Source organism: Lissotriton helveticus, chromosome 3_1 (assembly GCF_964261635.1).
Source record: "Lissotriton helveticus chromosome 3_1, aLisHel1.1, whole genome shotgun sequence".
Classification (NCBI taxonomy): Eukaryota; Metazoa; Chordata; class Amphibia; order Caudata; family Salamandridae; genus Lissotriton; species Lissotriton helveticus.
In genome coordinates this window covers 1970783951-1970807722 of record NC_136061.1, presented here as the reverse complement: position 1 = coordinate 1970807722, position 23772 = coordinate 1970783951, and the positions used below count along the sequence as shown (strand labels likewise).

At 44.0% G+C, this 23772-nt stretch overlaps 1 protein-coding gene across 1 annotated transcript in view; it reads left to right on the top strand.

Moving 5' to 3' along the window:
• PLEKHO2 (pleckstrin homology domain containing O2) overlaps positions 1–18416 on the top strand; it is a 182438-nt gene extending 164022 nt beyond the window's left edge. The window contains exon 6 of the mRNA XM_078683096.1: positions 10004–18416. Coding sequence (XP_078539222.1) covers positions 10004–11242 — 1239 coding nt within the window. The 3' untranslated portion in view covers positions 11243–18416. The remainder of the gene's footprint in view (positions 1–10003) is intronic.
• The last annotated feature ends 5356 nt before the right edge of the window (positions 18417–23772 follow it).

Here is a 23772-nt window from a genome sequence, read left to right as displayed (position 1 = left end):
ATTGTCTGAAATTCTAAAACAGTTTTTTCTGTCGTCTTTTTCCTCCTTTATTTTCCTACAGGCGGTTAAAAATTGCTTATTACGTGATTTTGACAGGCAAATACTTCAAATTTGTCAGTCCTGATGATGGTCCCAATTAACTGAGCACTAGGGATCGAAACGTCGACTATGTTAATTGCCTCACAACCTAAACCACTGTGTAAAATCTGTTGTGCCTTGGCAGTTGTTTGGCATACCTTGAATGTAACACTGAGTTTAAAAGTGGCCAACATTTGCTCGTTCTTTTGCCTGTTTTCTCAAAATTCTTCATTTTTCTTGTGTTTCCTTTTTGTGTGGTACAGGATTGTGCCTTGTTATCCCTCTTTACAAGAATTACATTGTTAAAAATAAAACGTCCTGTCCGGCTGGACAGTGACAAAATATAGTCCCCAATCATGGCCTATATTTCATTATTTTTGAGTTTTATCTAAAAATGCTAAGGACCCTTGTTCTTGTATAATAGTATTTACCCACGGTCCACAGCAAACTGGTTGGGTTACCTTGTTACAAAAAAAGTACTTGTTTTTTGATAATCACCACAATAACATTTTTTTTAAAAAACCTTTGAAATTCAGTGAAAAAAACATAGGTTTCAGAGACGTTATAGTTAGAAATGATCATTTAAAAAAGCTTTGAAATTCACTGAATAAACCATAGGTTTCAGGGACGTTATAGTTAGAAAATAGTCTTTAAAAAACCATAGAAATTCACAGAAAAAAACATAGGTTTCAGGGACGTTACAGTTATTTGGATATTTCACTGGTAGAAAACCAGAGAAACTATAACTATAACTCGCGCCCCCGCAATGCACTGCTGATGACGTCACATATTGCATCAGTTATGGCATGGACAGTGATATCACTGATGACATCACTGTTGACATCTCAAATGACATCATCCATGTGATAATCTAATGCACCTCCTCACACCCTAATATAACCTTTGATATGCCCACTCTAAAATACAGACTACCATTTTCGAAACCATAGACACACCAATACCAGTTACTACATACCCACTCACTGATTCATAGGTCTACACACAGCCTAACTATAACGTCCCTGAAACCTGTAGTTTTTTCAGTGAATTTCTAAGGTTTTTTAAATGCTAATTCCTAACTATAATGTCCCCAAAACCTCTGGTGTATATATATATATATATATATATATATATATATATATATATATATATATATATATATATATATATATATATATATATATATATATATATATATAAAATGCTTTACAACAATTCATAGTTAGGTGGAGATACATGCAGAAGCATTGAATTAAGATTGGTGATTATTTCCTTAAAAATGTGCACAAAAATTACAATTAGGAAGATAGGTTTTTCTAAGATAGTATGTAACTTTAAATATAATTTCTTGGAGGAATTTGTTTATTAAATCATGTTTGATCCATGACAATATTTTAAAAAAATAGACTAATATTGTAAACACTGTGTAAAACCAGTCTGGGCTACATGGAAATAAATTATGGGCTGCATTTTAGATGAAATTCACAAAAGTGCGCCTACAGATTTAAGACATTTCACTGATGCAGAAATATGATTTTTAGGAATGTGCAAGAGTTTACACAAGTACGCCTGGAAACCATACTTCTAGAAAAGTTTTTGAATTCCATTTTTTCATTAGCACACCTGTATCTGCTCATGCAAAAATCTGCAGAGCAATTGAAAATGTTTCCTAGTGTGGGAAGCGATTGAAAAGGAGTTGGTGAGTACCTTTAAATAAGTACTTTGGGGGGGGCGTGGCTTGCAGCTGAGGGGAATGGTCGCACACTGAGGCGACTCCTCGACCCGCGCTGCCTAACTGCTATTAATCCTGCGCTGGTGCCTCCATACTGCCCAGTGTCGACAGACAACAGATCGCTGCCCTTCTGGGCGCTCCCGCCCGGCCCCTGATGCCCGCTGGGTCCTCCTGAGCTTCGGAAATTGATCCCGGAGATCGGCCTGCCCTCGGCCCAAGATGGCCGCCGCAGCCACCCGACGCTGTGCTCTAATTCCTGGGACCGCTCCAGACGCCGAGGGACCTTGAATCCCAGCAGACTGCCCTGTCGAGTCTCAAGGGGGCGATTCTAAACCATTACCGCCTCACCACGCCTTGCTGGCCCCCTCAGGTGAAGTGCGGCGCAACGAACAACGGGCCCCCCCAGCCGCCCAGCGTCAAAGCCTACACGAGTTCCCGGCTTAGGGCCTACCGTCGGGGAACGCCAAACAACTGCTGGTGGCACTCGGCTCTCTCCACTCTGCTACAAAGCGGCCGCATATACGGCACCACCAAACAGCCCACCTTCCCCCTGCCTGATCGAGTGGCTGGAACACAGGGGGGATCTCTGGGACCCTCGTGAGTCGAGATTATGACGCGACCACCTGTTACCCTGGGCCCCACTCTGGTGCGCTTTCCACGGCACTCACCCCTCCACCTGTGTGACGGAGTAACTGTTCTCTGTCCCCACCTTGACTGCTGGAGACGCCTAGAAAACGAGGGGCCCCCACGCTGCGGTGATCAATCCTCCCAGGACTCTCAGTGCTGCCCAGGTGTGAACTACTTACTACTCTAGGTCCAGCTCGATGGTGAGGCCGACATAACCGGGAGTGGTGTTCCTGACCCCCTCTCTTCGCCTGTGGACTGCTGCTTGTCCTTGCTTCCCGAAGCCCTGTGGACTCATGGCCTCTCCCCGGACGAAGATCTCAGACGACACGGGGTACGTTCCCCCCCCTACACGACCGGCGAGGGACCCCCCCTTTCTTCAACAAGTGCACCCCTCAGATCTGCGCCTGTACAACCTCCTCCACGACTTGCACTTCACGATGGCCTCCGGTAAGGGAAATCGACCCCCCAACCAGAGACAAATCAACAAATTGTCGTGGGGCTCCAAGGGAGAACCTAAGGACGCGGCCCCTGATGCTATTCCCAAAACTGCGACTCCCCCTCCACAGGCGAGGCCCCCCACCCTGGACGATGTCATGGAGGCGATCGCTGGAGTCCGCTCCTCATTGGAGACCCGCATTGACTCAGTGAACATAGAAGTGACGCTGTTGCGCGCAGATCTTAGTAAAATGGACACCAAAGTGAAAGATATAGAAACCAAGACCCTAGCACTTGTTGATGATACCTCCACTTTACAACAGCAAGTAACTCAACTCCAGAAACAACAACACCAAATGGAGATGCTCCTTGATGATTACGAAGGGCGCGCACGGCGCAATAATCTCCGAATTCTGGGTGTTCCGGAGCGTCTTGAGGAGCCGGCCGCTGATCTCTTTGTGGAAAAACTGGTCCTGCAACATCTCCAACCAAAGCAACTCTCCAACTACTTCTCCATTGAAAGGGCACATAGGGTCCCCGGGGGCAGGCCGAAACCGGGCGCTCCCCCCCGCCCTATCGTTGCCTGTGTATTTAATTTCCGTGACCGGGATGTCATCCTCCAGACGGCACAAGCGGGATCGCCACTACGAATTGACAATGCGCAGATCTCGATCTTCCCGGATTTCACTGTGAAAGTACAGGCTTGTCGACGCAGCTTCCTGGAAGTGAAGAAGGCGCTCCGTGCACAGTCCATCAAGTACTCCATGCTGTTTCCCGCGAAACTACGCATTGAATCGGAAGGCAAGACCTGGTTTTTTGAATCTCCTGCTGAAGTATGGGACTGGCTTGAGGGGTGGCGTCAGTCTGTGACCACCCAAAATCGCCGCAGGAAATCTGCAGATCGCTCTGACGCAGAGGTACTACCTGAAAGTCAGGACCTGTTCACAGACAACACTCAGGGTGAGCAGTGACCCTTAATAGTAAGACTTATCTAGCAATTAGAGCGCTGTTCCTCTGGACCGCCTAAACCTGCAAAGCCCGTAGTGTTGCTCTCACTTGCCACGAGACTCACTGCTGGCTTCTTGGATGAGGATCCGCCCTTTCATTGGTCCATCACGACACGTATCCTGCTGGGGCTATCCACGCTAGTCAAGGCCACACCTGACCACCATATCTTGCCTCCATGGGCGTGACCTTCTAAATTCCTCAATCCTCCGGATGTTTCTCCAGACCACCGCTATGAACCTAACACTGTATTTCGGTGACCCTCCCCTCTGGATGGTCTTCCGTCTCCCAGTCTGCAGCCCATCTTGATTCAAATATATCCTTTTCCTGGTCTTTATGATTGTACATATTGTTACGACTGCTATTTTCAGATGACCTGTGAACGGTATTATTCTTGTGGATTACTCTGGGGTAAGACAGACTGATTCCTCTAGTACTCTTATAATGGAGGTGACTCTCAACCCTCAGGGCGAATTACCGAAGCGTGGGAGGGTGATATACATTATGCCTAAGGGGGGAGAGAAACGCTACAGACTCTGACCGTCCTTACCCTTTCAGTTGTCACTTACTGTCTATATACACTGGGTAGCGTTTCGAGACACTGTCAATTGCCTGGACTGATGTGGACGGTGCCCCCTCGTGGGGCCGACCTGGGCCTACTATGTTAATAACTTCTACTATGTGAATGCTATTACTGATGTAAGTTGTTTTTAACCGCACTAGACGATATCATCCTGTCAATAGCTAGCGAGGGCACCCACGGCTCTCCACGCACCCCATTAATGTTCGGGAGGGCGACAGGCACTCTGCCTAGTTGGGGAGTGGATAGTTTCAAGTCCGCGGGCAGGGGGGCAGGGAGGGGGGTTGAGGGGGGGAGTGGTAGGGGGGGAGGGGTTGGGAGGGACATGGGTTGTTGGGAAGTTTGCCAATAAACTGTTATTGTTTTTGGTTTTGTTTCTGTTTGCACACTGCAGAGAATTTTTGAACATGGAACGTGCTACACAGCAAAACGCACCCTCACACAACATTCCGTACTCATTGTCAGAAAACACCGGGTCCCTCCTAGGAGAGACATGGATGGTTGGGACACCTGCTCTGATGTTGCCATTATCCCTGATCTCTTTTCTGTTTCCACACTACTGTGGTTTCTCAGACACGGGCCTAACTACACAACACTGTGTGCCTTTGCAGAGCGCCCTTTGCTCAGCGTCTGGATACACCAGGTCTTTCCCATACTCCGCCATAGGCCTTTCCGGGACCGTCATTTCATACAAGACACACTCGGTGCCCCTAAAACCATTGATCCATACACACTTTCCGTTCTTTGAGCCACCATGACACCCTCTTTGACGACGTCTCTCTCCCTCATGACGTGGAATGTCAACGGCCTAGGCAATAGAATAAAAAGAGGGATAGTCATGCAATATCTTAAACGTCACGCTCCAGACCTGGTTCTCCTCCAGGAAACACACTTGATGGGCAACGCGTGCCAAGCACTGCACCGGGGAGGATATAAACTACTCGTACACGCAGGCTTCACTTCCGGATCTAGGGGGACCGGAATCCTGATTCGGAGGAATGTTGCACTGACGTGTACAAAGACGTGGGCTGACCCCTTAGGTCGTTTCGCTGTACTAGAGGCCACCTGGGAAGGCAAACCGTTGAATGTTATCTCAGTCTACATCCCTCCAACCCTAGGCACAGCTGCTTTACAGGGATGTATGACGTTACAACGCATGCTATTACAAGGCATGCCTTTACGAAGCAAGTTTTACAACGCAAGTCTTTACAACGACTTGCGTTGGGGGGCGCTGGATAGTGAATAGTTTAATTTACTATTCCAACTCCAGTCCCCGTGGATAGTAGGGAAGGTGTTGGAAACTATTCCCTATCCTAGAGCGACCCCAGCGCAAGACGTTGTAAAAGTTGCGTTGTAATGGTTGCGTCGTAAAGGTACTTCGTTGTAAAAGTTGCGTTGTAAAGGATGTTCCCCCTTTACAGGCCCTACAGCGCATAATGTTAGATCTCCCACAAGGACCCCTACTTATTGGGGGTGATTTCAACATGACAATGAATGACACCCAGGATCGGCACCCCCAGCGCACGTCACACAAGCCGAGCTCTGATCTATCTGACTTCGCACAGACAATGGGGCTGGAGGACCTATGGCGCTCGTCCCACCCGACTACTTCTTACTTCACACACTACTCCAATGCCCACAACAGCAGCTCTCGCATAGATTATCTGTTCTCCCCTACCACCGATCTGGAATTTTTTCGCCACCCTGAAGGGCTCCCTAGGGGAATCTCTGACCACTCCCCACTTACTGTGGAATTCACACATTACCGCCAGAGATCTCGCGGCCCCATAATCATAACACCCTGGCTCCTAAAAATCCCTGACATAAAAGATTGCCTGCTTGAGCACACAGAATACTACTTAGCGGAAAATGTAGGCTCTGTGAAATCGGCCATAACTATATGGGAGGCATACAACGCAGTACTTAAGGGCAAGGCATTAGCTCTCAAAACTGGCTACATTCACAAACAGAGTGACCACCTAATTCAGGTTGAAACAGACCTGACCCACCTGGAATCACTCCACAATGCAAACACCACAGATGAAATGGCGACTCGCCTCCGCGCGAAACAATTAGAATACAAAGCGTTGGCCCTTGAGAAGGCGCAGGCCAAGCTTTTGAAGACCCGCCATCGCGTTTACGAACTGGGGGACAGGGCAGGTAAACTGCTGGTATGGCTTGAAAAACGTGAGCAGGGATCTCGATGGATTCCAGAGATGACCACACCAGACCGGTCTACTGTCACGGACCCGGGTGAAATAGCAGAGGCCTTTGCCACCCACCTAGAAGGTGTCTACACAGCCAGAGCACACTATAGCGCCGAAGAGTCTAAATTACTCCTGGCTGAGATGAGACTTCCCACTCTTTCCGAATCTGAAGTGCAGGAATTGGAAGCAGACCTCACAGCAGAGGAGGTTGGCAATGCCTTGTTTGCTGTTAAATCGGGTAAGGCTATGGGCCCCAACGGTGTCCCTATCGAGTTCCTAAAGGGCATGGCGGGTGAGATCCTCCCACACCTCAAAGCAATGTTCGAAGAGAGCCGAGATGTCGGATGCCTGCCACTAGACCAACGGCTGGCATCAATAGTGGCCATTCGTAAACCTAACAAACCGGCTAATGATTGCGGCTCCTACCGACCAATTTCTCATATCAACTCCGAAGTGAAAGTCCTAGCGAAACTCCTCGCTACCAGACTTATGACAGTCCTCCCCGCCTTAATCCATGAGGATCAGTCGGGCTTCTTACCAGGCCGCAATACAGCGCTTAACCTCCGACGGGTTCACAACGTAATGAGTAGGATACCGCATCTTCGGGAAGACGCGGCTATCCTCTCCATCGACGCTACGCTTGCATTTGACTCTATAGAATGGTCATACCTTTTCGAGGTCCTACTCCGATATGGTTTTGGTCCCAAATTCATTCAGTGGATCCGACTATTATACACTGATCTCTGGGGTCAAGTTTATGTTAATGGACATACATACAGGTGATTTACCTTACACAGAGGTACAAGACAGGGGTGCCCTCTGTCCCCTTTGTTGTTCGCACTTACCCTTGAACCTCTGGCTCATTGGATCAGAACTGACAACTCCATCCGCGGCATCCGATGGAATGCCGATACGATCGACAAGATCTCGCTCTACGCAGACGACATCCTCGTCTATGTCTCCTCCCCCAAATCCTCTCTTAACAGTCTGCTACACGTCATTACTAACTTTGGCAAATATTCAGGCTTCTCCATCAATTGGTCCAAATCAATACTATACGTACTACACGGCCCATCTCCTCCCCTCCCACGAGGCTACTCAATTGAAATTGCCCTGGACGGATTCAAATACCTCGGAATCTTTATCACTCCAGACCCCAAAATATTTTACGACCGCAACCTGAAAGGCCCACTTCAAAGACTCCATAACGACATCTCACATTGGAGATCACTTCCTCTCTCTCTCCCTGGCAGAGCGGCCCTATTTAAAATGCTCGCACTCCCCCGATTTTTGTATGCCCTGCAAAATTGTCCATTTACCATAGCCGACTCCTATTTCAGCACGCTCGAAGGAGACGTCGGCCTCCTCTTATGGGACGGCGGTTCCCCCGCATTGCTCTCCTCTCACTTACACAGGGGTGGTATGATGGAGGTATTGCCCTGCCAAATGTCCGACTTTACTATTGGGCTACTCAATTGATTGCCACTAACTCATGGGTCTATGGTTCACCCACGAACCCTGCTTTTCACTTAGAGAGGTACCAGACGGGCCGCGGGGGATATCTTGAGGCTCTGTACGGCAAACACTCTCGTACCCGGTATATAGGCCCGATGTCCTACACAATAACAATCTGGCACCGTGCGAACAAGCGACTCGGGTGGGCTAACACTCTCACACTATCCACCCCACTTTGGACTTCACATAAGCTGGGCTCCCTCTGTCATTATCAGGGCTTTGATAAGTGGGACACAATTGGCATCTCTACCTTGGGCGACATGCTTCACAAGGGCAAATTACTGACATTCAAAGAGCTCCAGAAGACACATGACTTAGCTCAATCTGAGGTCTTCCGCTATCTCCAAATCAAACATGCTATACTCGCCAGCGTCCCTGACCTCGCTTCTCTTCCACAATCCTCACCCCTCGAGGACAGACTCCTGTCAGAACCCCTCCAGGCCAAAGCGATATCCTACACTACCGTAAATTATGCAATAACATGCCCAATACCTTCCAACTTCTACAAGACAAATGGCAGAATGCCATTCAGCCTTGGACGAGGCTGAATGGCAGGCGGCATTGATGTCCCCGCACGAATCGGCTATCAACCACAGATTTAGACTTATACAGTTAAAGATATTGCACAGAACATACATGTCCGCTCCCCTTCTGGCCAAGATTGGTAGACGCACATCTGGCCTCTGTCTCCGTAACTGCGGTCAGATTGGCACCTTCTACCACATTCTATGGGAGCGCCCGGTGATTCAAGACCTGTGGGAGCGCACCACTCGAAAAATGGCCGATGCTCTAGGAAAACCCGCCCCTCTGACTCCCAAATGCGAACTCCTCAATGTATGGGACCCCACAGATCTAACTGCAATGGAACAGCAGTGGGCGGTTCTGGGCTTTCTCTTACTAAAACGTGAAATTGCAATGCAATGGGGCTCACCATCTAAACCGCTCTTGATCAGGTGGGTTGCCGCTATGGATATGTGTATGTTGTCCGAAAAAACGGTCTACAATGTCAGGGGGTGTCCTGGTGTTTGGGATAAGAAATGGGGACAATGGAATATATATAGAGGTGAACTGTGTACTTCCCCCTCAATTGATATGGCAAATGCTAGACCTGGTCCCCCCTCGTAATCGTGCTTGTGGTACACAGCTGTAATGTACGTATTCTATGTCAAGATTGTAACTCATAACTGTCTACTAAACACTACCTCTGCTTTTGCTCAATAATTTTTTTTTTTAAATAAATAAGTACTTCGTGGGCCAGCACAAGCTTACAGGGGTGTCGGTCAGGAATATCATGACTAGAATATAAATTGGTCACAATATCCTAACCAGAATATCAAGGACCAGATTATCCACAGGTAATTTTCTGTAGATTTCTGTCTGTAACTCCTTGGTGATATATATACATATATACTAACTCCTCGATATTCTGGGTTTCGGTATTTTGGTCATGTTATTGTGCTCATTCCATTTTCTGTTCTCAAAATTCACAATCCTCACAAGGCATTCCTGTCTGGAACTACCTCTTCTCTCCTGCTTCCAGCCCATGTCTGTAGATTTACAGAAAGAGAACAAATTAAGTGACATTCTAGAATCTATATTCTGGGTATAACATGTGTCCGGGCATAATCATACAGACTATTAACAGGCCTCTGACATAATAAGAACTGTGCCGGAATTTGTTACTTCACTGCATGGCACCAAAAGCGACAAGTCGATAAAAAAAATGACAAGACAAGTAGAACATTTTCAAAATTGCACCCCTCTACATAACCATTGTACAAAGTACATATGTGGCTGTGACCTGTCTTTTTGTTCTGTTTTTAGGTAGCCGACGGTGCCTCAGACGGTATGATGAGGCTTGATCTGGACGAGATGGATAGCGGCCCACAAAGCATCATACCCGATACGGGCGAGAAGGAAACACCATTGTCTCCAAAGGAGAATTACAAACCACCTATGCCACCTTCAAAGCCGAAATCTTCCTTTACTTCAGAGGAACCTTTGGATGAGGACCCTGCCGATACCACCCTGGAATCTGACACTCCCTCTCCCCCACCTAAGCCCCTTAAAGAACGGACAGTATCAAAAGAAACACTTGAGGATACATTTGATGCCGAAACCCTGCTTTGCACTAGTCAGGAAGATCTCACCAAGGATCCTTCCAAGCATGCAAGCAAGGCTCCAACCCCTCCCCCAAAGATCCTGTCAGATAAAATGAAGATAAAATGGGATGAACCAGCACCTGAGTACAAGGGTGTGAGGGTTTCCAATTCTTTGGAATCCAGCCAGGAGAACCTTTTGAATGTTGCTGAAAAGGAATCCCTCAAGCCTCCATTACCACCTCCCAAGATCTTGACAGGAAACAGGAAAAAGAAAGAGGAAGGACTGAGTTCCAGCCAAAGCAGTTTGAATGTTATTGATCAGGATGCTGAGGATTCTGGGTATCAACAAGTGAAAGTGCAAGATGATTCTCCAGAAAAGTGCCAGAAGAGTTCTCAGAATGAAGGGACATTGCTTATCAAGATGGATAAGGAAGCGAATGGAGAAAAGGCGAAGAAAGAAAATGAAGTAAAAATGGACCCCAGGCCAAATCAAATCTCAAAAGTCAGTGGAACAAAACCTGAAATAACCATTACCTTTTTAGATGAATCACAAAGTCCGCTATCTCCTGCCATGCAAGGTCACCCTGTTTCTAAAGCTAGGTGTTCCTCATTGGGAGACCTACTGTCCAAAGACAGTTCTGATACTAGAAGAGAAGGTCCTGTCTTGCTACAGAAAAAGGACCATCTGGATGAGATGGAAATCCGGCTCACCTCTGGCAGGGAGAAAACCGAGATGCTTCTACAGCAAGTCCTACAGGGGGACATGGGTAAACACTCTGATGGTAATGGGCCAAAGGCCAGTGCTGAGGCTCTCCTGAGTGAGGCCGTGCAGCACCTTCGGCAAGCAAGTCAGGTGCTGCAAGAAATGAAAGACTTGGAGCAGAGCAAGGAGCCTGATCTTCTAATGCAGGAAGATAAGCAGAAGGGCCTGCTGGCTTTGCACAGGAGAAGTATGCCTTAGATTAGGTTTCAGGGCAGAGTGTGCCACATGAATGAATATTACTCACCTCAGTTGCCTTGGGTCAAATTTGTAACTGTTGCTGCCACAATGCACTTTGGGTTCAAGATGGCATTAGCACTTAACAACCTTTAAGTATTTTATTCCAGTTATTTAGCTACAATTGACTAAATTGTCATGCTGTCCCTAACATGAAAAGTTAAGTTGTTTTTTGTACTTTCTTGTGAAGGAGGGTCATGAGGTAACCATACAAGGAACCTGCATTCCGATGAAAGAACGACTATAGGGAGTGGGCTGATTCTGTATTTTGGGGTGGGCTATTAAAACCAAGAAAGAAAGGGTTCCCATTATACTGTGGCAGGTAGCCGACCGCCATTCAGTGTGATGAAGGTAAATTCTTCTGCCATCATGTCCAGACAACCGGCCATCAAATTTAGAGATCTTGGCTGGCCCAGAGAAGATCTCGGTGTCTTAAGAGCAGCCGCCATCATGGTGACTCCTCTGAAGTAACTGAACATTTACTGAGTGCCTGCGATGTAATTATCTGACACAGGAAACAGAAAGCGCTTTTCATAAGAGTTACTTACTTGGCTATTTGCTTAATGTAGTAAAATCTGTGCTCAATCCTAAGGTCACATCCATTCATAATGACTGAACTCTCCATTCCCCGAACAATTTCTCAGTGAAAATGTGATCCTACTAGTCAGAGATCTTTGATGCACAGAGGGGTGAAGAGGCACAGTGGGTGAGCATGGTAGCAAGGCACATATTTGGTTTTAGATCTTTATCATTTTCTTGTCATTATTTAATAATGAAACAGCATGAATAAAATATCAAAACATCCATAAATGCTACACATTGACTTGCTCGAGGCTCTTCTTCTCTCTTAATTTATGAAAATCTTTGCTTAGTGCTCTCATGTTCTTAGCCAGCATTCTAGTATTATCACTGCTTAGTTCATGTGCGCTGACCACGTCCACTCATTTTTCACTTCTCACCCACTGAGGGTTTCAAATTAATCTTCTCTCTTCTCAGCTCTCATACCGCTCCCCAACCATCACTCTCTTATGATCTATCATGTAACCTACTATTCATTCATCAATAAATGGAGGAGCATTATTCAGGGGCTCTGCTAATGCATTTGGTATTTCAGCCCACATAGCCAGATCCTCAGCTTATCCCTTTACCGTTCTGACCGCTCACATTTGTAATTTTTCAGTCAGGCTCCATTCCATCATAGCTTTTGCCATTATTGTTTTCGTAGGGCTTTGAGAGGAGAGGCATTGTACGGCTATGTGCTGTTTTGCCGGCTATGTGCTGTTTTGCTAATAGTAGGTCCAGTTGTACAAATCTCTATTGTTACTGGGGTTGGGTATGATACGTAATAGGTAATTCTGTATTGATACCTCTGGTTGGCCGCAATCTTGCAAATACCTCCCCCAGCATTCACAGTATGACAAGTCCAGGTCATGTGGGACCTCCGCACACCTCAGACAAGCTGTGCATCAATATCTTAAGCATCCTGAAGGGACCCATGAGGGAGTCAGGTAGGTGCTATGTCCCAAATTGAAGTGTGTTAATTTAAAACTAGCATTACTATCAATCTCCTGTATTTGCACACAGTCTTTTCCCCACTCCACAAATGCCCCTGTAGATCACCGCCCCATAACCGTCTTGGCTTCAGTGGCATTGTTTCCTGTTTTGTAGAGCATTATAAATATGTGAGGCCAGTATATGACCTTGTCCTGTTACCACTATATCTATAATGTATTTAACGCATCAGGGAATCATTACCCGACATCACAGCAATCTTTGGTAAATAACACCTCCCTTCCTGACATGTCCAGTTTTAGTACAGTCTCTACAACCCAGGTAAATTATCTTATTCTGTCTATTAAATCATGATCCCCGAGTGATCCATGTCCTCCTTCAATGCTCAAACAAATTCATGAGCCTGTAGCAAAGTGTCTAGCCAATATTTTTAATACCATGCTTCTATCAGGCACTTTTCCATCAGCATGGAAGAAGGCATCCATTCTTCCTCTTCTAAAAAACCTCGATCCTGACATTTTGTCTAGATACCGACCTATTTCCAGACTTCCTTTCCCAGCTAAGGTAATTGAAAAAAATCTAAATTCACAACTTACCCAATTTATGAAGGAACACAATTTGTTAGACTCAACTCAATTTGGCTTTAGATCTAGATCACAGCACCGAGACAGGGCTGATCAAAGCCACAGACATACTTAAAACTATCCTTAATGAAGGAGGAAACACAGCTTTTATCCTGTTCGACCTATCCAAGGCCTTTGATTCGGTGCATCATTCAACACAATGCCATCGCCTTAAGACCACGAGTATAAAAGACACAGCCTTAGCTCTACTCAGATCATTCTTAAACAATAAGGAAAACACTGTGATGCTAGAAAGTTTCAGCTCAAAAACGTTCTCACTCCCATGCGCGGGTGCCCCAGGGGTCCTTGCTCAGCCCCTCTTTATTCAACCTATATGTGGCTGAGCTTGCCCCGCTGACTCAATCTTTTGGTGTCTCACTCACTTCCTATGCAAATGACACACAAATCAGCGGCAAAGAAGACCAATGATACGAGTATTCAGCTTCACAATTGTGTGAAAGAAATCAGCATTTGGATGGACAGGCATTGCCTTACGCTAAATTTAGAGAAGCCTGAAGCAATTTCTTTTTGAAACAATCCTCATTTTTTGACTCCTGGCCATCAGACATGGGCTACCTTCCTACTCCAACTCACAAGGTTGAAAGCCTGGGAGTGATTCTGGATGACAAACTTAACTTCAGTAAACAAGTTAACTCTATCATATTAATTTCTTATAATACATTAAGGACCAATAGAAAGATCCTCCCTTACATTCCAGTTAGCACCAGAAAAATAGTCATTTCCTCCCTCATTGTATCTAAAATAGATTATTGTAACTGCCCATATATCATTCTGCAGAAACAATACCTCAATAAATTGCAGATCCTGCAGTAGTCAGCCGCCAGAGTACTTCTCAATCTTCCAAAACATCAGTCTGTATCTATGGCCATTAAAGAATACACAGGCTGATACCAAAAATTTGGAACAAACTTCCGGAGGCCCTCCGTAAAGAAGGCAATCTTCTCCGTTTTAGGAAAATCCTAAAAACAACTCTTTTCAGAGAGGCATGGAGCCCAGTCTAGCCTACTTTGGTATTGCCTTCATTCTGATAAACTAGTAGTTGTGCTTTCTCGGTCATAAGCGCCTTGAGACCTGCCGGTGAGTTGGCGCTATATAAGCCGGAAATAACAATAACAATAACAATAATCGCATCAAATTTAAAACCCTGTGTCTCACCTATAATCCCTTCGCAGCGGGGGTAATTCCCCCGCTGTGCTGGGGGGCAGGGGGGTGCGCACAGCGCCCCCATGCTCATGAGGAGCTCAGCTCCTCATGAGGCACGGTGCTCGTGTGCTCATGACGAGCTCCACACCAGTTTCCGTGGAACGTTCAGCACAGCAGGGGAATTATCCCCGCGAATGAGCGTTCCACGGCTCCACCGTGCCTCATGACGAGCTGGGCTCGTCATGAACACTTAAGGTGTTAAGGCCCTGCATGACATGGGTCCAGCATTTTTTAGAAATATCATCACATGGTTTATTCTTCAAAGGAACCTAAGATATCTGGGCTCCTACACAGTCACACCATCTAGATTTAAGAAAACCAAATGAGTCGGCAGCAGCTTCCTCGCAAGAGCCACTAGATTCTGGAATACTCTGCCCCTCAATATCGGATCCTCATCATCTCTGTTGGCCTTAAGAAAACTTGGCTTTTCAACTTGTAAACTGTCTCTTCTACCATTCTCCCAAACTGTGCGTAGCTATCAGCGCCAAGACACCCTCAGGTATGCATTACGCTAAATAGATTAATTTAACATAATATAACCACCAGAACCTGCAGTGTCGCAAAGATCACTGTGTGGCAGAACGTTTGTCTAGATCTCTTTGGCTGTCTTGGTCATTTTGGCAAACTAGAGGAGTTGTCAAGGCCCAACCCCTCACTCATCTTGTGCCTCCTCGAAGAATATGAATGTTTCTCTGAGGAATAGGTACAGAAAGGCACATAATAGCAGGGAATAAAAGAGATGAGCATCTTTGCTTTAAAGAATTTATCAAAAATACAACAGGGTCTCACGAACATTTGCTACCTGAAAGGTATATTCTGATATGATCTAATGCCTGAAATGAATGTGTGAACTTTTCCTCCCTTCTACCTCCCATCCCACTAGAACTATTTTTCTTGTGGGGGCCCTCTTGATTTTATTTATTTATTTAGTGTACTCGTTGATTAGTTGAGACAGAATGAATTATGGCATCAGGCCCTTACCACCTAGATTGTTCAGTCAGGCTAAGGCAAGGGAGAATTGTTTTTAGCCTATCAAACAGTTGCATTTATACATCAAAATTCTACCCAGTTTTCAAATAAGTGGTGTAAAGTGGTAATGGCAGGCTAATTCTGTATCACTTAACTGATTTCGTACCGCATATAGCTTCATTGCTGTGTGTTTTCTGGGAATGGCTTACCTCCATGAGATGTTACATTTATTATATCACCATACACAGAAAAAAATATTGATTACATATAGTGATGTTCTCTCTAGAGTTGGATTTCACTTACATACTTAGGTAATCTGTGTATAGTTTCACCAAGATAGTAATTCAATTAATTAATCAATATCAAAATAATTCCTGTGGAGCATAACATCCACCAACTAACCCATTTTATATCACCACTTTGTGCTTTAGTTTCGTAAGTCTTTGTCACTCCCACTGCTCCAGGTGAATGAATTGCAGGGTTTAACCATGACACCCGCTTGGCAAACCTTCAATGCTGTAAAGGAAGAAACCATGCTGGTAGCTCCCTTTACTGCACAGAGATCCCCCACAGTTTGGAGGAGATCTCTAAATAGGGCAGAATGTTTTCCAATATGGTAGTGGAGATTGTGAACTCTGGCCCCCTGCTAGATCGCAGTACAGGGTCTAAATAAGGCCCATAGTTCTAACTTTGGTTTCTCCGAAATCAGTGCAACAAACATTAAAGAAATGTAATTATTAACAAAGAATCTCTGGGAGTTCCATCTCATTAAAACAATCTGTTAGATGTTATATTATAACAGTCCCATTGTGTTACAAGAATATAACATTACAATATTTCTTTATCTATTCTCATTTAAAGACTCATACTCAATAAACAGAAAAAGACTTGCATTTGGTGCATACTAGGTACGCAATGCATAGTGTGACTAAAAAGTATTTTATTCCCTATCTTTATGTCTTATTCAAAACAGCAGTTTCTATGCTGACTGAGCACTAGTGCCATTTAGATATAGATAGGTTAGTGGCTTTGGGTAAGAAAGACACCAATGTGGCACTAAATACTCAATGTCACCCTCCTCCGTGGATGCAGCACCCTTCTAGATCTTGACGGCTAGCTAAATTTTTCTGATGTGGCTAAGTCTCCTAAGAGTAGAGAGAAAACAATCTGTTCCGGTTATTGTACCCAAATTGGCACATAAGTAACATAAAAAGGAGGTTAATTGATTTGTATGTCTTTCTATGGAGAGCAGAAAGGTGACTTTTAATTTTTGTTATTGAAATTAAATGAAGTCTAATATGCTACTGTGGGAAAACACTGACAGACGTAGACATTCTTAATGGCTTTCATTGGTAAAGGTCTTCGTAGTTGCATATCCTTCATTCTAACATCATGAAAATGTTGAATAACATCAATGAATTATGAAATTGTTGAAACACAATAATGTTCTCCCAATTCTTTCTGTGTTTAGAAATGCGTTGCAGTGGCAGCAATGACGGGATACTGCCTCTCCCATATGAAATGTAGGGCTATAAAGTAAGTGTGTAAATAATAGGTACCATTAATGTATCTTTTTTAATGTTTAGCGCAGATTGACAAATTACACTTATGACCCTGTAATATGTAATACACATAGAAACATATTAAAATGTCTTCATTTCTACTGACAAATCCAAAATTTATGTAGTGAGAAATGGCATAATGTAGTTGCAGATCAATGTAAAGTGGGTATAGTAAGTTATCCACGGAGATTCATACTTAGTTTAATCAGTGCTGCACCAGATTGGGGAAAATAGGCTGATGTTGGGGAAAATGCACTGTGAGGGTTCTATCCATGGAAACTAAAGGCCTAAGTCCAGACATTTCTAAGATGACAGCATATACAAGAATGGATCTTGTTGAATAGAAAACTATACTTAGAGCACACTATATTTAGCAATATTACACAAAATTGTGGCTTTATTTCCTACAAATGTTAAAGCACCCCAAAACAAAGTTTTTGCTTGCATTTCCTTGAATACTGTCTTGCTCTTAAATGTTATTGCAGCATTCCATAGTTTTGTACATAGCCCAATGCCATGTGATCTTAGAGTGTGATAATTACGACATGAAATGTGGAGCTCTTTTTGATGAATTAAGACATTTAGGGAAGGAATTAAGTCAAATAGTACATAACTGAACCCAGAGATGTATTAATAGTGTCTCAGTCAAGGGATTTGTTTGGGTGCAGGCAGGAAAATGTTATCAGGCAAAATGGTGTAAATAAATAGATTCATATTTACCAAGTAATTATTTGTAAGCAGATATAGACATTTGAAAGAAATGTAACAAGTATGATTGCATAAGTTGGTTAAGTTAGCAACTGCTTAACCGGAAAGCCTGAGTTCTAATTGCTGCTTCTCTACTTAACCAAATTGTGTGGACAAATTATTTTTTCTTTCCCTTTCTCTCCGTGATCTGCAAAATTCTGGAGGGGTTAGAAGGAGGAAATCCTCTAGTATTAAGTGTTAATTTAAACATCTGGATATTTACATTACACATACCCTAACATGACTGGACCAGAAATGTCTTTGACATCGTGTGTAATATGCATAAAACTTATCATGTGCCACAACTGCATTCTGATTTACATTTAGCCTCAGTAACAAGAAACAAAAAAAGTAAATTAATGCTTATTATTTCTGTCACCTTGTTGCCCTTTCTGTTATAAAGCTGATAAAATTGAAAATGCCCTTATTGTTCTATTTTATATAAATAAGCAGTATTTTATTGGAAACAGAGTCAAATTTAATAAAGAAATATTTAAAAAGCTTGATGTGCATTGCATTTCTTTACTCTTGCATACAGTGTCAAAATCTACTTTAGTTCTCTTCATCATGAAGGCTGAGTATCTTGTAACGCTTGGTGGTGCAACGTGCCGAGTTAGTATTGGCAAAAAAGGAGTACCTTGTACCTCTCTTGAACAATCGAAAAACAACTTTCCCGTGGGCAGAAGGCCAACTGTATCCTTATGATTATAGCCACTATGCCAGGAAATGCAGGTCAATAGAGGGCCTTACGGAAATTCTTAGTTGTTTGGATTTCCTCATTTAAGGGCACTGAGCGACTATGCAACAATGATAAGGCAGTAAATTCTTGCTTACACAAAGATTATGCACCTGAACTCTGGGTGTGATCTAACTTGGCATGAAAACTCCACTTAAACCAAAAACCTCTTCAGTAAACCATAATTGGTGACCTCAGGACTCACACATAACAATGCAAAGGCACTCCATTGACAGAATGAATTGAAGCCTATTTGTCAAAAGGCAAACTGGTTTGTTGCATGTATACAGTGAACTGGGACAAGGAAAAGCTATCATAGTACTTCATGGAGTCCAACTAGTGTGGATGTTATCTAGCAAAGTAATCAATCATATTTCCATGCAACATAATAACCTTGAATTTGTAAAGCGCACAGCTACATCGGAAGTGGTTTCCTGGCGGTGGGGGCCCTCGGGAAGATTAAGCGAGCTATTGCCCAGAGTCACATGGTGCTTGGCTGACCTGCCACCGGGGATTGAACCGTGAACCCCGTGGTCTGGAGTCAGGCACCCTGGCCGCTGCGCCACACCTCTTCCACCATACAAAGATCCTCCTTTGACATCTTTGACATCTCCAGTGCACTATCCGTTTTGCCACTGCCTCTCTATTTTTAGTTTTTTTCATTAAAAAAATTAACACTTTCCTGCTGTTGCTTCTTAAAGATGTAGGTTTTGTTTACTGCCACTAAAAAAAGTAAAATTGCTTTTAGATGTTTAATATAGGAAATGCCCATCTTTTGTATGGTGTAAGCCCAAATGTTTCCCTTAACTGTTTTACCTGCTGTAAAAGTCTGAACACTTTCCAGATTAAATGTGCTCCCTCAATGAGTAATATCTCAGATGTCTCTGCATTTAACTTCAAACAGTGATAGACAGTTAATCAAATTGTCTCTTGTGGTCTCCTACCTTTCTCCTATTGATATCAGCAACTGTGTGTCATCCTCATAGGACCAGATATTAAATCCCCATTTCTTCCCAACATTGGCTAATGGAGAGACGTATACATTAACAAGCATTTGCAATGCAATAGGGCTCGCATTAGTAAAGTTAGAGGTATTAGTATTTTTTTTTTTTTTTTTTTATCCTCATTTGCGTGCATGGCTCCAATCTATCAAAACTATAAATTGCCACAGAGCAGGAAATTAGGCTGAGCTTTTGTGCTGTCTCAGCGTTAGCTGGCAGGGATGTCGTAAGAGAGAGGGGAGGCCAGTTCCCAGCAGCACATTCACGTAAGCCTTGGAAGATCTTGCTTAGGGCTGTTAGTTGGTAGAAAGTGCCCGAGGTGCCGAGGCCCCATAAGCACCATAGCTTCTTGCCATAGATACAAGGGTAGGCAATGCCCGCATTAATCATAGGACCTGGGGGGGGGGGAACCCAGGCTCAATGCTGCTGCTCTAACTTTGTCCAAAAGGCTCTCCTATTGGGATTCCCTCCCCTGGCCAGGTCAAGTTTGGAAATCTGGAGAAGCGATGACCGCCATTCGTGTAAAATGGGCGGCTGAACATCTTTCCAATGTCTGCAGATCTCCCTACGCGCCGCCAGAATAGAATAAAATATCAAATTAAAATCAGCATTCTGGGCTTTGCCTCTCAGGCCAAATATAACAAGGGCTAGATCAATGGAAACGTGATAACCCAGTGACAGGGATAGCTTGTTTCCAATGGAGTCCCAGAATGGAGTTATTTTTGGGCATTCGTAAAAAACATGTGGATGTCGGATGCCGCAACTAGACCACACCTTGGGCACGAGACCGGGCCTGTTAAAGAAAACTTTGTCAGCCTCTGCGGGGAATAGTATGCCCTGTGTATTGTGAAAAGATGGTTCCTACGGAGCCAAGCGGGTTTAACCAGGTCCCATAGTACTACACAAGAGGCTGTCCAAAGCTCCTCTACGTCTATACCTGGCATTGAATCAGCCCATAATGATGTCGGAAGACAAAATTTACCATCTGTTTCCTCTATGATCTTGTTGTACCAGAGTGATATTTCCTTCTTTACAGGGGGGCTGTCCAGCAGGCACATCACTAGTTCACTGTTGCCGCCTATAGGTAAGCTACTGACCCGGGTTGGCTGTGCATTATATGTTTGAGACCAGCTTGAAATTTGGATATATTTGAATCTCGACAGGCTTTGCCCGACTTTGTTGGTTAAGTAGTCCCAAGGAAGCAGAGATCCATCCATGAACAGGTCTCCCCAAGTGTTGATTTCGGCCTCTCTCAGTGGATGTGTAAGTGCATCTTCTGTCCAAGCTGGGGGAGCGGGTAAGTCCCATATAGGAGCATTCTCTGAGTAATACCCCAATTTGATTGCGTGCCTCACTCTATACCACGTGGATGCTATCCCCTGCAAAACCTTCAGTTTTATTTATTTTTTTAATTTAGGGTCTCCGAATTTAAACAGAAAGCCGACCTGTCCAACTCCCTCGCAATTCAATAAAGTAGAGAACATGCGGCCTACCCCTGTTGCTGCTGGTGTTTTTAATAGCATGCGTGAATGCGAGAGCTGAAACGCCCATGCGTATACCTGAAGATCTGGTCCCGCCAGCCCTCCCTTTTCTCTGCGGCGTCTTATTTTCTTCCAAGAGATTCTTGGGCTCTTGTTATTCCAGATGAAATTAGAAATAGCGCTCTGCAACTTAGCTGAGTGGAAAAATATGCTTATTTCGATATATTGAGAGGCACATGCTCTTTAAATCCATTAAAACCTCTTTTCAGTTGTAATTCCCCACCTTCATAGGCTTGGGCAAAATTAAAAAAATATATATATATAACACAAAAATTAATAAAAAATATATATGCACATAATTTTAAACATCACAAAAAAGGGAAATTAAAGATAAAAGGGGTAAAAAAATTTTTTTTTTAAAAAAAATAAGTAAATAGGTATAAGTCTTTAGCCTAGATGTGGTAAAACAATAAGAATCTATTTGGAGGGGAAATATAAAGCGGAAGATAGAAAAATATATATATAAATATACACTCATAAAATATGTATTAATATCTGAAAGGCGAGTTATCACGCTATATTGAGAGGCACATGAGGTGGGATCGGGGAAGAGCAAGGGGCACTTACTTCCGGAAACTTCCGGTCAGTGAGTACAAGGGTTTCCCAGGGGAGGGGGGTGGGCTCTAGGGGTCACGGGGGGGGGGGGGGGGGGAAGGGGCAAAACAAAAATAGGAAAAAATATACACTTTTGATTGAGCTCCAATCATCATACTTTTGTAAGTTCTTGTTCACAAGCGCTCTTATTTATTTCTGGCAGAAAAACATGAATCTTCACATTTTGCCAGTCTCTCAAAGTAGCCCATATTCCCAGCACTATGATTAGGCTCAAGATTTTATCCTGGAACGTTAATGGTCTCCGCACCAGACCTCGCGCTAATAAAATCATGCAATATCTCCAAGACACTGATGCCGGGATCATTATACTCCAGGAGACACACTTAATTGAAAGCGAAATGCTTGAGCTAGCCAAAAGGAATAGGTGGATAGAGTCCTCAATTTCAACATCTCAATCATTAAACACGCGGGGGGTTTCTTTTCTTTTCAAGAAATCTACGAGTTTGAAAATCATACAGCAGAAAGTAGATTCTGGAGGGAGATGGGCCATTGTATCAATAGAGATAGGAGGTATGGTAATAACACTAGTAGGCTATTACGGGCCTAATTGCGATGATCCTTCCGTACTAGAATCTCTATTTCAACATCTTTTAAGATTCCCAGAGCCAGTGATCATAACCGGCGATTTCAATATCACCTTGAACCCTCTACTGGACAAATCTCCTAATAGCAGACAGAAAGTTTCCTCTAAATCTAGAAATTGCCTTTTAGGTTTAATGAATCAATACGGATACGTCGATATTTGGAGGCTTAGAGAGGCCCAGAGGCAGGGCTTCTCATTTAGAAATCTCAAGTATAGACACAGATCTAGAATAGATTTTATCCTAACTAGTAGAGCTTTGGTCGATTCCATCACCTTTGTAGATTACATTCCTTCACACCTTTCGGACCATTCCGCAATGAAGCTCGAACTAGAGTGGGGAGGCATGCCTCCCACAAGATTGTGGTCCTTTGATAGATCATTTCTTACATCAACAGATGATATAGAATTTCTTCAATCAGAAGCGCAAGAGTTTTTCATTAATAACATGGACACAGCCCCAGCAAGTATTGTATGGGACGCCTTTAAGTGCACACTAAGAGGCATCGTGAAGAACAGAGTGGCTCATAGAAGAAGGCAGTCCAGGGAGGAAGTATCTTCTATTGAGAATAGCATGTCTACCGTTCAGTCTGATATTGATACGGGTAGATTTATAGATAATCATGACTTGTCTCTTAAACTTGCAGAGATAGACGGACTAAAGAGTAGCCTATCATCGATCCTTGAGAAGCGTGTCTTACAGAAATGGGAGGCAAGCAAACTCTCTCACTTCCAGTATGGAGAAGGGGCAGGAAGATTACTGGCCTCGAAAGTTAAATCAGATCGTGTTCGAAATAATATTACCTCCGTTACATCAGAGAAGGGCACCTTTTCAAGCGATGCAGAAATTAGGGAAACATTCAAAACATTCTTTCAATCAATCTATCACGAAGATCTTAACGTTACACACAATGATATCACGAGCTGGTTAGAGGATGTCTCCCTTCCATCTTTGTCGCTTGAACAGAGTTGATTTCTGGAAGAGGAAATAAGTATTGCTGAAGTAGAGAAGGCTATAAGGGGAGCTAAAGGGGGCAAGGCGGCAGGAACCGATGGTTTACCGAGCGAAATATACAAAAACCTGATATCAGAGGTGTCCCCAATTTTAGCGGCTTTATTTAATCAAATATTGAAGGATGGAGAAGTACCACCAGTTTCATGGGACAGCGCCTCTATAAGCCTAATTTTGAAGCCAGGGAAACCTCCCTCGGATTGCGGCTTCAATGCGGCCTATTTCTATTCTAAATGCCGATTACAAAATTTTTGCCACAATATTGGCCAAACGGCTTGGCCTGGTTGTGCATTCCAACCAAAAAGGCTTTATAAGAGGGAGACAGTTATATGAGCTCACTTATGAACTAGTAGGATCCATAGATGTGGCCAT